Source organism: Odocoileus virginianus, chromosome 10 (genome assembly GCF_023699985.2).
Source record: "Odocoileus virginianus isolate 20LAN1187 ecotype Illinois chromosome 10, Ovbor_1.2, whole genome shotgun sequence".
In the NCBI taxonomy this organism is placed as follows: domain Eukaryota; kingdom Metazoa; phylum Chordata; class Mammalia; order Artiodactyla; family Cervidae; genus Odocoileus; species Odocoileus virginianus.
Window position 1 is genome coordinate 46,475,506 of NC_069683.1, and position 13,022 is coordinate 46,488,527.

The 13,022-nt window shown below is 45.8% G+C and overlaps 1 protein-coding gene across 1 annotated transcript; it reads right to left on the reverse strand.

The window, feature by feature from the left end:
• Positions 1–1,815: 1,815 nt before the first annotated feature.
• Positions 1,816–11,512, reverse strand: FOXR1 (forkhead box R1). Its single transcript, XM_070472872.1, has 5 exons — positions 11,358–11,512; positions 4,456–4,530; positions 4,117–4,361; positions 3,651–3,877; positions 1,816–2,678 (listed from the first exon to the last, which is right to left on the reverse strand). Exons 1-5 carry the CDS (start codon positions 11,416–11,418, stop codon positions 2,192–2,194), a joined length of 1,095 nt encoding a protein of 364 aa, XP_070328973.1. The 5' UTR covers positions 11,419–11,512; the 3' UTR covers positions 1,816–2,191.
• Between the last annotated feature and the right edge of the window lie 1,510 nt (positions 11,513–13,022).

A 13,022-nucleotide genomic window follows, 5' to 3' on the forward strand; every position in this document is an offset into this window, starting at 1 on the left:
TTGCCATGCCCTCCTCCAGATTTTCCCGACCCAGAGATCAAATCTGCATCTCTTAGGTCTCCTGCGTTGGAAAGCCAGTTCTTTACCACTAGCGCCACCTGGGAGAATAACAGTACCTACTCCTTAAGGCTTTTAATCCAGGTTTAATTGTATGGATGAACCCTGCAAAAGCACATAAAATGATGTTTGGTCCAATTATAAGCACTCAGTGTTAATGTTAATATGCCAGACATGGGAGTATACACTTTGCATTGTCCTATTTAGTTCCAAAATCAAAATCTGTGTGTACTTATATTATCCCCAATTTGCATGCAAAAGAAATGGAAGTTTAGAAGCGTTAAGAAAACTTGTGCTAAAAAAGATACAGTGAGAGGGGACAGGTGATTTGCTGAGAGGGAGCTGACCTGGGAGTCAGAGATGGAGAACAAGACTATTGCTGGCAATAGCAAGGTCCCAGTTCCCACTGAGAGTTGCCAAGCACTGAAAGTAGATATAGGCTATTACTAGCCCACCAGCCTCCTGGAGCAGAGAGGGTATCCTAACCAGACATCACAATGAGCAATAAAATAGCTACCCTTTATTTAGAACTGTGTATCAGTTTCAGGAGGAAGCACTCTACTCTATCCCCCTCGATCTCCACACTGATACAGTGCTAAGAAGGCCATCATTAACTCGTTTGTCTCATCAAGACACAGAAAATGGCTGCCTGAGGCACGTTCTTCTGCAAGGAGGATGCAGGAGAAACAAGCAGCTACATCAGAGCTGAGAGCCAGGAAGGAGAGCAGGGAGGAAAGGAGAAGTGAGACTATCTCAACCCTGACCAACCACAAAGACCAGGGAGCTGCACGGACAAGGCGTGCCCTTCCTGAGACTCAAGCACCACCCACTGCTACCTCTGGGGACGAGTGATATCCAGTCTCCTGGGACCATGTCTGAGGCTGGAGCCATACTTCTGTGCAGGCCAGCTTCGGGGTAACGGGGAGCAGCAGCAGGACAGGTATTTCAGCCCCATGGGAAACCCAGAATCATCTTTGAGCACTGTGGGGAACATCTGTGGCATCCTGATACAGTTCTGAATCTTGTTCCCTTCTTATCCATCCCCCTGGCTTCTCTCCCTATAGCTCAGGTCTGATCCTGACAGCTGGCTTTGCCCTGGACAGTCTCCTGCAATCCAGAAAGCCACCTCAGCCCAGCTGAGATCTATAGCCTCTGCAACAAGAGAAGCCGCCGTGATGAGAAGCCCAAGCACCACAAATAGTGATAGTGAACGTTGCTCAGTCATGGCTGACTCTGTGAGAGGCCTCTGTCCATAGAATTCTCCAGGCCAGAATACTGGAGTGGGTAGCTGTTCCCTTTTCCAGGGGATCTTCCCGACCCAGGAATCAAACTGCGGTCTCCTGCATTGCAGGTGGATTCTTTACCAGCCTAGCTACCAGCCCTTCCTTACTTGCCGCAACTAGAGAAAGCCCAAGCACAGCAATGAAGACACAGCGCAGCCAAAAGTAAATTGTTTTAACAAAGAAATTCTTTCCTCTCACCTTTCTTTCTCATTGCTCCCTCATGGCTTCCCAGAAGGTCTTCCCTTCAACTATTCCATAAACAATATGTTTCCCTAGGCCTCTCCTCACTGTCCCCAGCTGATTACATCCACTCCTGTGAGTGGGTGGTGATTTGGGGGGCCTTTTGCAGGGCTGGCTGCTTTATGCTAGCCATCTCCCAAGGAAAAAAAAAAAAAAAAAGAGAGAGCCCGAAGAAGTTTGAGTATTTTCTTCCTTTGAGGAAAGAAGAGTATGGGCTCCCTTTACTGCACACCAGGCAACTGGCCCATTGCCTCTGGAGCATCCAACATCTCTGAGGGCAACCCGTGTCCAACCTCAGAGCTGACCTGCACCTCCCGTGCTACCTCATCCTCAGACCACACACACGCACACGAGGCTGCTGCAGATTACTTTAATAAGGCATGGGTTGATGGTTGGTTCTTGGAACTAAAGGTCAAAGAGGGAGGACATCACATCTGAAAGGAAAGAAGAAAGTCAAAGGGATCTGTCTGCCCCCTGCAGCTGCTGTTCCCTAAGCCTGGAATGCTCTCTCACGGCAGATGATGTACGTACTTCTCTCTAGCTCAAATGCCACCTGGTCTCCAGGAGAGGAAAAAGCCCCCTTTTGCAGAGAATCTCCCGTACCATGCTTCTCACATCATGTGGTCACCACTTCCCCAGGCTGTAAGCTCCCAACACCTCACGTTCCATGCCTGTGTATGTGAGGATCCCTCAGGCAGGCACCATCCCAGCATCTCAGAACACCTCTGGCCTCTCCCCTTCCTCCAGAAACTGCCCCCCTCCACCTTGGTGTGACCCTGGCTCCTTCCGTGCACACCCAGCCTCGGGTCAGGATCTTCAGGTCCCTTCCCTGGACCTCGCGTGTGACAAGGCCTCACACCTGGCTGGCTCATGCACTGTCGGATCCTTTCCAGCCGGGTGGAAGCCAAGGCACGGGCCTCTTCTGCAAAGCGGCGGTGTCCCTCGTCAGTCAACTTCCAGAGGCACGATCGGGGCCGTGAGCGGGCCCCACCCTGCATGCCGACCGGCACCTTCTCGAAGCTGTCTCGGAAACAGAGATTGTGGCGCACAGTATTCTTCCAGCCTTCAGGAGCCGTCCGGAAAAAGGGGAAGTGTTGTCTGTGGACATGGAGGAATAGTAAGGAAAGGGGTGGTCTTTCTGGAAGATGCCTCTCCTGGAGAACACTCTCACCCAGGGGCCAGGAGCCCTCAGCCCTCCTCTCAAGGTGGTGACGCAGAAGCTGGCCCATGCTGCACTGTGCTGACTAGGCCTGTGGCTGCGCAGCTGGTACAAAGCTTCACCCTCTGAACTCAGTCCTGCACCCACTCCCAGGCTCGCTTTCCTTCCTCCCTCCTACCAAGGGCTCAGGACTGACAACTGGAACAGAGCTGAAATCAAGCCAACCAGCTCCTGTCAGAGGAATCCTGGTCAAGGAGGACACCTCTTGAGGATTAATATTCTGTGATTCTGACCCTTCTAACAGAGGGAAAAGGTCTGAAAAACTCCTCATACTCATGGGTACCTGACTGTCAGAAAGCAATGTAAATCCTTTCTCAGCTCGGCTTCCCCGGGTCCCTGGGGGACAGGCCATGCCAGATTAGTTTAGTCCAAAGGGAAAACATGAAAAACTGCTGGGGGATCTTGAGAGGGAATATGAGAGAACTTAGGACCCAGGTGAAAGTATGTTTTGAAGAACTAAGATAGGGACTTCCCTGGTGGTCCAGTGGTTAAGATTTCACCTTTCAATGCAAGCGGTGCAGGTTTGATCCCTGCTCAGGAATCACATTCCTCATGGTCAAAAAACCAAAACATAAAACAGAAACAATATTGTAACAAAAACTTAAAAAAATATATAGAAGAACTAAGCTATAGAAAGGTTGGAGTCTCTTAGATGTGAGGGGTGGTGGTGGCTATCCTATGTGAGGTGAGGACACACATTTGGGGACAACCTGGAAGCAGAGCCTGGGGATCCTCTGGGATACATAGGGGGGAACTGAGGCAGCAGCCCAGGGCCCCGGGCCAACTGGAAGGTATCAGAACAGGGCCCTGCCCCCTCCCTTCGCCCTCCTCACAGGGCCCCTGGCACATACCGAGTGAAACTGTAGATCTGTTGCACGTTGAGGCCACAGGGTGCACTGTTTCTTAATGCCAGTGCAATTAGGTGGAAGTAATTGAGAGGGGGCCGGGACCAGGGCCTCCTCTCCTGGCTGTTGGCTTGCCGAAGCCTCCGACTCTGGAGGGCGGCCGGTTTGTGAGAGGATGGGAGAGCCACAGAGGAGCAGTCATCCTGGTCCTCGGCCTCCTCCTCTTCTGTGAGCTGGAGGAGCACAGAGTAGGAACTGGTCCTGACTCCATGGTCTCGACTCCAGGGGTGAGGTGGCAGGAAGGGGTGGTGGGCCAGGGCCACCATCTGGGCTTCTCCCCAACCCAGGAGAGAGGGGGGAACAGCTAATTTCTGAACCCATTAACCCTTTGTCAGTCCTAAGAAAACAAAGCCCTTTGCTGCGTCATCCCTGGGCCCACCCCCTGCCTAGAACCCACCCCAGAAATCCCTACCTCCCAGTTGCTGGGGAAGGTGGCAAACCGCTTCCAAGGGGGAGATTGGTCTCCAGGAGGTGACAGTGACTCCACCTCTGTGGCCTCCGGGCATTTGGCAAAGTCTTCTTTTGGGACTGGCTGAAGGGAGGGAGCTGTGGTTGTCAGATTCTTCCCCTTACTGGCTTCTGGGACCTCCAGCTTTCCTAGGGGGAACATGATGTTGGGGTTTATCCACATCCACAGGTTGGGCTCAAAATCTGGACCTGCAGTAGAGAAAAAAGGAGACTGTGGCCCATAGCTCAAGGACTTTGGGTGTCCCACCCAGGCCACAAGGCCATGTCACTTCCCTCCACTCACCATCTTTATCAGGGTTGGGTTTTTCCCCCAGAGGTAGCATTGGTGGCTCAACTATTCGGAGTTTATATCTGGCAACTGGGAAAGAGAAAGAGAGTCAAAACATCCTAGGATTTCCATTGTGGCCCCAGGGTTCTGGGCGTTGAAGCCTCCCTGGGAGGTGACTGTGGGTCCTGCCTGGGAAATGATGTCTTATTCTATTGGTTTCCTCTTACCTCTCTGACCTTCTCATTTTCCTCTGTGTCCTTCCCTTCTCACCCCACATTACGTCCTTGGACCATCTCATTAATTCCTGTTACTTCAGTCAGTCACCATCTATAAACTCAAAGCTTCCATATCTTTATTTCTAGCCTAGACTTCTCTGCTAGCCCTTAAATATAACTGTCTATGGGATAACCCACAAGCACTTGAACCAAGCAGGCTACAGTCAACAAGGTCAAAAAAAGAGTCAGATACAACTTAGTGACTAAACAACAACACATATATATATATGTATTCTTTTTCAGATTCTTTTCCATTATAGGTTATTACAAGATACTGAACATAGTTCCCTGTGCTATACAGTAGGTCCTTGATATATAGTAACATGTATCTGTTAATCCCAAACTCCTAATTTATCCCTTCCCTCACCTCCCTTTTGGTAACCATAAGCTTGTTTTCTATGTCTGTCAGTGAAAATCATTCTTGTCTCCTCTTTCCCATAGAGCCACAGCCAATCAATCACCAAGTTCTACCATCCCAGTCCAAGCCTGTAACCTAAAAGTTCTGTTTACCTTTTCTTTATCATATTGCAGTTTTGAGCCAACTCATTGGAAAAGACCCTGATGCTGGGAAAGATTGAGGGCATAAGGAGAAGGGGGTGACAGAAGATGAGATGGTTGAATGGCATCATCCACTCAATGGACAGGAGTTTGAGCAAACTCCAGGAGATAAAAACAAGGAAGCCTGGCATGCTGCAGTCCAGGGGTGGTAAAGAGTTGGACACAACTGAGCAACTGAACAACAATTGCAGTTTTGAGTGATCTCCTAAAATGTTAATTCAATGTTGCCACCCTTCACTGTAAACCTTTTGACGGTTTTCCATTGCCATTGGGCCAAATCTAAATTCCCTAAGATAGTCTATAAGGCCCTGGCTCCAGGCTCTCCATCCATCTCCAACAGACCTTATCTAGGAAGATCCTCAGTCAGTTCAGTTCAGTCGCTCAGTCGTGTCCAACTCTTTGCGACCCCGTGAATCGCAGCACACCAGGCCTCACTGTCCATCACCAACTCCCAGAGTTTACTCAAACTCATGTCCATCGAGTCAGTGATGCCATCCAGCTATCTCATCCTCTGTCATCCCCTTCTCTTCCTGCCCCCAATCCCTCCCAGCATCAGGGTCTTTTCCAATGAGTCAATTCTTTGCTTGAGGTGGCCAAAGTATTGGAGTTTCAGCTTCAACATCAGTCCTTCCAATGAACACCCAGGACTGATCTCTTTTAGGATGGACTGGTTGGATCTCCTGGTCTTCCCATAAGCTGTTCCCTTTCCTGGAAATCCTCTTCCTGCTTGCCTCATTAATTGCTACTCATCCATCAAGTCTGTTTAAACATCTTTCTAAAGCAGCCTTCTCTGACTATCTGTCCAAACACTCATATAGCACACATTTTATTCTAATTGCTTGCTTAGAGTCTGTCTCCCTCACTGTTCCCCTCAATGGGACATGGGAGGAGCTCAATTTAAATTAATGAATGGATACATGGTGGGCTCATCAGAGTAAATCAGGTATGTATTAGAGCTAGCTGCTTGGTATGGATCTGGCTTCTGGTCCAGTTAGGGGGAACTGGTTTTGTCTTCCTCATTGTCCCCATGAGTGTCATATTACAGAAGAATCTAGGTCTTTGTCTGGAAAATGATGATATACTTATTGGAAAGCTCAGTATCTAGAAACGAAAAAGTAGTAAGAGATATAAGAAAGAAAAAGGCAAAACTATAATCATTTACAGGGAAAAAAATAGATTAGCATAGAAAACCATATAAAATTGATATAGTAATAAAAATTATTAGAACTAATAAGAGTCCAACAGGTTTGATAGATATAAGAGCAACATACTAATCACCACTGTTCCTCTATACCAGCATTAAGAAACTGGAAAATAAAGTTTTTTCCAAAAAGATACTGTTTACAATAACAACCAAAGTTATAATGTGGACCTTTATGTGAAAAAGATGTAATTACTATTTGAAGACCTAAAAGAGTTCAATAAACCAAGACATATAGTACATATTATTAAAGATGCCAATTGGCTTCCCAGATGGCACAGTGCTAAGAACCCATCACCAATGCAGGAGATGTGGGTTCAATCCCTGGGTTGGTAAGATAACCCATTCCAGTTTTCTTGCCTGGGAAATCTCTGGACAGAGGAGTCAGAGCTGGCTACAGTCCACGGGGTTGCAAAAGAGTCAGACACAACTTAGTGACTAAAGCAACAATAAAGCTGCCAATTATTCTCAAATTAACCTATACATTTAATGCAGATATTATAACACATAAAAATTAGAAGGGTCTGCACAGTAAAACTCACAAGGGGAAAAAAAAAATCAATAGATGATAAACCAGAAAAAAAAAATCATCTCCCAAACTGTCAATTCTCTGACAGACAACGCCTACAAATCAAAAAATAAAAGGCTAAGACAAAGCTGTTTGTGGGTAAAAGATACAAATCCGTAATCAGAAGAAGGGGATACCTGAAGACGCTCAACCTCACTAGTCAGAGGAACACAATAAAAGAATGAGATAATACTTTACATGGAACTGACAAGAATTATAAAGACAGGCAAAAAAAAGCATTGACAAAGATGCAGTGAAACCGGATCCTTTATTACACTGCAGATCTGAATAGCAACTGGTACAGGTGAAGAATAATCAAGCAGCACTACAGATTACTGTCTGCCACTGGGTGTGTCTATTCTAGTTAACAGAGGAACTTATACACTAATCTTCACTGTTGCCATCACCTACCTAACTCTGGTCCATTCCCCTCGTTTAAAGGAATTTAGTTCCTCGCTCACAGTCACTAATGATACTCCTGCCTTAAATCTTGGCTGTTTCAATTGATACATAGATGATTCTCCAAAGACCCTGGCCTCGAAGGTTTTTTTAATTCTTCTGCTCCCCAATTTTTGCCTTCCATCCTAATATAAACAGTCCTTCTCAGTGTAATAACCTGAGCCAGTAACTGCAACCTCTCCATAACCTCATTGCTGCACCCTGTAAAAGTGTTGCACCACCTCCCCTTTCCAGCCATCTTCTTCTCAACACCAACCATCTTTTGATACCAGTGATAACACCAATCCACTGATCTATGGCTTTGAAGCACTGGTTTAGAGAGCTGGATTTAATCAGGGTTGTGGTTTGGTGTAGCAAGTGTTCCAGAGCCAAAAGAACTAACGGGTGTATGCAAGAGAGTGATTGTGTCTGACTGCAGGATTCCAGGTTAAAGAGAGGACTTCCCCTCTAACTCTATTCTTTGAGAGCAAGAAAAATGGTGATAGGATCATCAGACTGGTGATCTCAGTGGATCAAAGGATAAGGCCTCTGTCCCTTCTGTCCTTGCTCTGACACAGGTGGCTCTGTGCCTCCTCAAGCATACAAAATGTACCTTTTTTTTTTTTTTATTGGTGGGGGGAGCTCTTGGAGGTTTGTGGGATCTCAGTTTCCTGACCAGTGAGCAAACCCGGCCCTGGCAGTGAAAGTGCCAAAAAAAAAAAAAAAAAGAGTCCAAAAAGCTGGACTGCCAGGGAATTCCTGTCTCCTCTCTTTTCTGATGCTAATAAGACTGACGGCAGGAGAAGAAGGGGGAGACAGAAGATGAGATGGTTCGATGGCATCACCAACTCAATGGACAGGAGTTTGAGCAAAATCCAGGAGATAGTGAAGGACAGAGGAGCCTCAAGTGCTGCAGTCCATGGGATCGCAAAGAATTGGACATGATTTAGCAACTGAACAGCAAGAGCAACACTCTTTTCTGTTATTAATTTCTGTCTCTGGACTATTATCAGCATTCAAATATGCTGTTAATTCTCTGATCTTATTAAAAAGAACTTGTTGGCACTTCCCTGGTGGTCCAGTGGTTAAGACTTCACGCTCCCAATGCAAGCGGCTGTGTTTGAGCCCTGGTCAGACAACCAGATCCCAAATGCTGCAACTAAAGATCCTGCACATGTCAACAAAGGCCAAAGATCTCACAAACTGCAACTAAGACTCAGTGAAGTCAAATAAATAAATACAAATACTTTTTAAAAAACAAAAACTTTTGCTCCCACTTTCTGTGCCAGGCCACTACTCCATATTTTTGCTTTCTTTTGAGGCAGAACTCCTTGAAAAAATTGCCTGTACTTTCTGTCTTCACTTCCCCTCCCTGCTACTCTTAAATCCTTGCCAATCAGACTCCTCCACCACTCCCCCAAAACCACTATGCTTAAGGTTGCACTCCACCAAAACCATACACTCAAGGCTCTGCTTTGATAACTCCAAGTCAGCCCACCCCTGATCTGATCTCTCCTGTGACCACTCCTTCTTTGAAACACTTTCTTCACTTGATTTCCAGGAAAAGACAATCTCAGTTTTGATTCTCAATGGTCATTTCCTCAGTTTTTGTTGGTTATCTCTCTTCTCTCCAATCTCTTTAGAATGGAATGCCCCCTAGGGCTCACTCTGTTTTCTCCCCTTAAATGCCACACGTGTAACAGACTTTCAAAATTCCTCTCTCTCTCTATAATTAAAACATATCCAGCAGCTTACTCAACATTTCTACTTGGATATCTAAGAAATATCTCAAACTTGGCATGTAAAGAAGAGAATTCCTGATTTTCCTCCCCAGATCTTCCACATCTTCCAACCTTGAACTTGGTCAGCCAAAAGCTCTGGAGGAGTCATCCTCTAATCTTTTTTGTTTTTTTTTTACATAATACATCCAATCCATCAAGAGAATCCAGCTCGTTCCTCCTCACCACATCCTCCACCACCACCCTGGTGGTCCAGTCCACCATCAGCTCTTGTCTGGATTACTACTACAGCCTCCTAAATAGTTTCCTGGTTCCCAGTCTCTCTACACTTCAACCCAGCAGCCACAATGATCTTTTCAGACTATAGATCATTCAGGATGAGCTATGTAATTTGCAAAACCCAGTGCAAGAGGAAAATGTGGGGTTCCTTGTTCAAAAATTATTAAAAATCTTGACAGTGATAATAGGACATTAAACCCAGTATAAACACCCTATGTAATGGCACAGGTCACTCACTATGTTGGCAATCAGGTCATTCCACTGTTCCAAACGTTTCAACCGTATTAAACCTTACTCAGAGTTAACCCTAATGCCCTCAGAGGGGAAGAGGGCTCTTCCTGACCTGCTCCACGCTCCACACCCTCTGAACTCTTCACTAACCTCTTTACAAGTTCCTCAAACACTCCAGGCATATACCTTTCTGAGGACTTTTTACACGGGCTATTTCTTTTGCTTGAGAAACTTTTCCTCTAAGGATGGTCCAGCTCACCATCTCACCTCCTTCAGCTGTGCTCAAATATGTTCCTGGGACTTTTCTGGTGGTCCACTGGCTAACACTCGATGCTCCCCAAGCAAGGAACCCCAGTTCAATCCCTGGTCAGGGTACTATATCCCACATGCCGCGACTAATATATATAATATATATTACAGACACACACACACACGTGTGTGTGTATGTGTGTATATATATATTAATATGAACTGCCTGTGTGACCCCAGTGGAATATCAGCTCCATGAAGACCTGTCTGTTTTGCTCATGGTGTATCAAGAGTGTCTGGAAAAGTGCCTGGGAAAATTGGAGGTGCTCAATTAATATTTCTCTTTTTTTTGGCCATGCCTTGTGGCATGCAGGATCTTAGTAACCAGGGATTGAACCTGGGACCCCTGAATTGTGGAATCTTAACCACTGGACCACCAGAGAAGTCACTTGATAAGTAAATATGTCTTGAATCAAGACACAGGAACGTTCAGCATTACTCATGGTGACATGGCGTTCCAATGGAGTTTTGTCTCCGTTAGTAACGAAAATTAAAATATGAAAAGATAATATATGCAAATGATAGACTATCACACAGCTCTCAGAAATGATTAATCAGATCTTCACTTAGCAACCCAAATAACTCTCAAAAACAATGTGAATTGGGGGGGGGGGAAGCAAAGAGTATTATGTACAGTAAGGTTACCTATAAATGCAAAATAATGCTAAGCAGTTTTCAAAGATACATCTATAAAGACATTAAATGAATTGGGAGTGTGGTAAGTGAGGAAAGAGGGTGGGGACTGAAGGAAGAAAATGAGTTAATCCAACTACTTTGCCCAAACAGATGGCAATTATATATCAAGAATGTAGTAAGCAATTACCTCAACTCTCAACACCTGAGAACCAAACTAAAAAAAGTTTTTTTAAAAGACAACGGTCAACTATCCATTCAGCAAATACTGAGCGGCTCTAGGCGTCAGACAATGTATTAAGAGAGGGATATGACCACAGACAAAACTGACTAAAAAAAAATTTTTTTTTAAGAGAAAGATGAGCGAAACCCGTAGTGTGCCCAAACGGCGTTGGCGCCACGGAGAAAAGGCTGAAAAGAGACCTAGAAAGTTTTGCGACGGCGCCCGTGGACGAGGGTGGAAAAGCAGTGTTCAGGCAGGCCCCTGCCTTCCGTGGGCTTCCAGTCGAGGCTGGGGCCCCCTCGCCTCTTGGAAAAAGTTGGGGGGGGGGGGGTAGGGGCGCAGCAAAGCGGGCAAGGAGTCCAGAATGGCAACATCGGAACGGGGCTCGTGAGGGCGGCGGGGAGGAGGTCAAGGAGCCGGAGCCTCCGGCCTGGCGCGCCCATCCCCCCCCCCGGACACTCACGGTTCTGTTCGGCTAAGGGCAGGTGCGACGTGGTGAAGGCCAGAAAGGACTCGTTCCCCATGTCCCAGTCCAGCAACCCCGGGACCTGGCCATGGAGGCTGGCCCAGAAGTCGACGTGCTGCAGTTTCAGGTCCACGGTTAGGAAGGAAGAGGAGGGCCAGCCGGCACCAGGTGGGGGAGCTGGGAGAGACTGAGGCTGAGGCCTGGGAGGCACGTCCTTAAACCCCCTGGCGGTGATTGACTTGAGTGGAGCCCGCTCAGGTGTGCCTCGTTTGACACCCTCGGTCTCTCGGGCCTGCACTGTGCGCCCCCACCCCCACCGCGGCCCGCCTTTTCCACAACCCCTCAGGCTTTCACTTTGGGGTTTGGGGACCTTGGGGCTTCAGAAGGGAGGGATCCCAGGCTCTCTTTCCCCTCTACATTTGCCCCAAGCTCTTTTTTTATTTGGTAAATCAGTCTACCAATCAAGAATGATCCTGCGATGGTATTAGTAGCTACTTTCTAGAAGTTTGAGGATTTCATGGTTTATCCAAGATCGCATCTGTAAGTGTAAAGTGGAGATGGGATTAAATGATTTTTTTAATGAATTTTTGTATGTCATTTTTTTGGAATGGTGACTCTTAAATTTTGTTTTTCATACTTTCAAATTTACAGAAAAGTCCCAAGAATGCTATAAAAAAAATTGCAGTATACCTAAGTCCTGTAACCAATTATACCAATTATTAATGTTTTATCACATTTTTTTTTTTCTCTCTGTGTAAGACATACATTATCTTTTTCTGAACTACTCGAGAGTAATTTGCTGACATCATGCCCCTTTACCCATAAATACTTCAGTGTGTATTTCCTGAAAACCAGGATATTGGTTTACATAACCAGAAAATCAGAAATGAGAAAATTAAAAAATTTAACAAGGATTCAATGAAAGTGAAAGTGGCTCAGTCATGTCCGATTCTCTTTTTTTTGTTTTGTTTTGATAGGTAAGAAGTAGACTTATTCAGATTCAGAGAGAAGCACACCCCGAAGACAGAGTGTGGGCCATCACAGAGGCCGAGTGCGGCTGTGTCTGACTGTGACCCAGGCCAGGATCCTGGAGTGGGTGGCATCCCCTTGTCCAGGGGATCTTCCCAACCCAGGGATCAAACCCAGGTCTCCTGTATTGCAGGCAGATTCTTTACCAGCTGAGCTACCAGGGAAGCCCTTATGGATTCAATACTGTGTTTAAAATACAGATCCTATTCAACTTTAACCAATTGCTCTAATAATGTGCTTTATATGACTTTGTTTTATTATCTAGAATCCAATTCAGGATCATGCAAGGCATTTAATTTTTATGTCTCTTTAGCCTCAAATCTGGAGCAATTTCTCAGACTTAAATCTTTCATAACATTGGCATTTTGAAGAGTATAGGCCATTTATTCTGTTGAATGTCTTTTAGTTGAGGCTCCTGTTTCCTCACAACTAAATTATGTAATTTTGGCAAGAATGTCAAAGAGATGCTGTTTCCTTACTAGTACATCACATTAAGAGACCCGTGATGTCAGTTTGTCTCATTATTAGTGGTATCCATTATGTTTTTCAACTGTGAAGGTACCGTTTTTTTTTTCTTTTGTTATTAGTAAGCGATTTGTGGGGAGATATATTAAAGTGTTCTAAAATCTTGTT

What these genes read in the sequence shown, in the direction of transcription:
- FOXR1 (XM_070472872.1), bottom strand. Translation starts at nt 11,418, where the DNA reads ATGGGGAACGAGTCCTTTCTGGCCTTCACCACGTCGCACCTGCCCTTA. An exon ending in ACCCAACCCTGATAAAGATG is followed by an intron (nt 4,362 to 4,455) that starts GTGAGTGGAGGG and finishes TCTCTACTGCAG; the next exon opens with GTCCAGATTTTGAGCCCAAC. An exon ending in CAGATCTACAGTTTCACTCG is followed by an intron (nt 2,679 to 3,650) that starts GTATGTGCCAGG and finishes CCATGTCCACAG; the next exon opens with ACAACACTTCCCCTTTTTCC.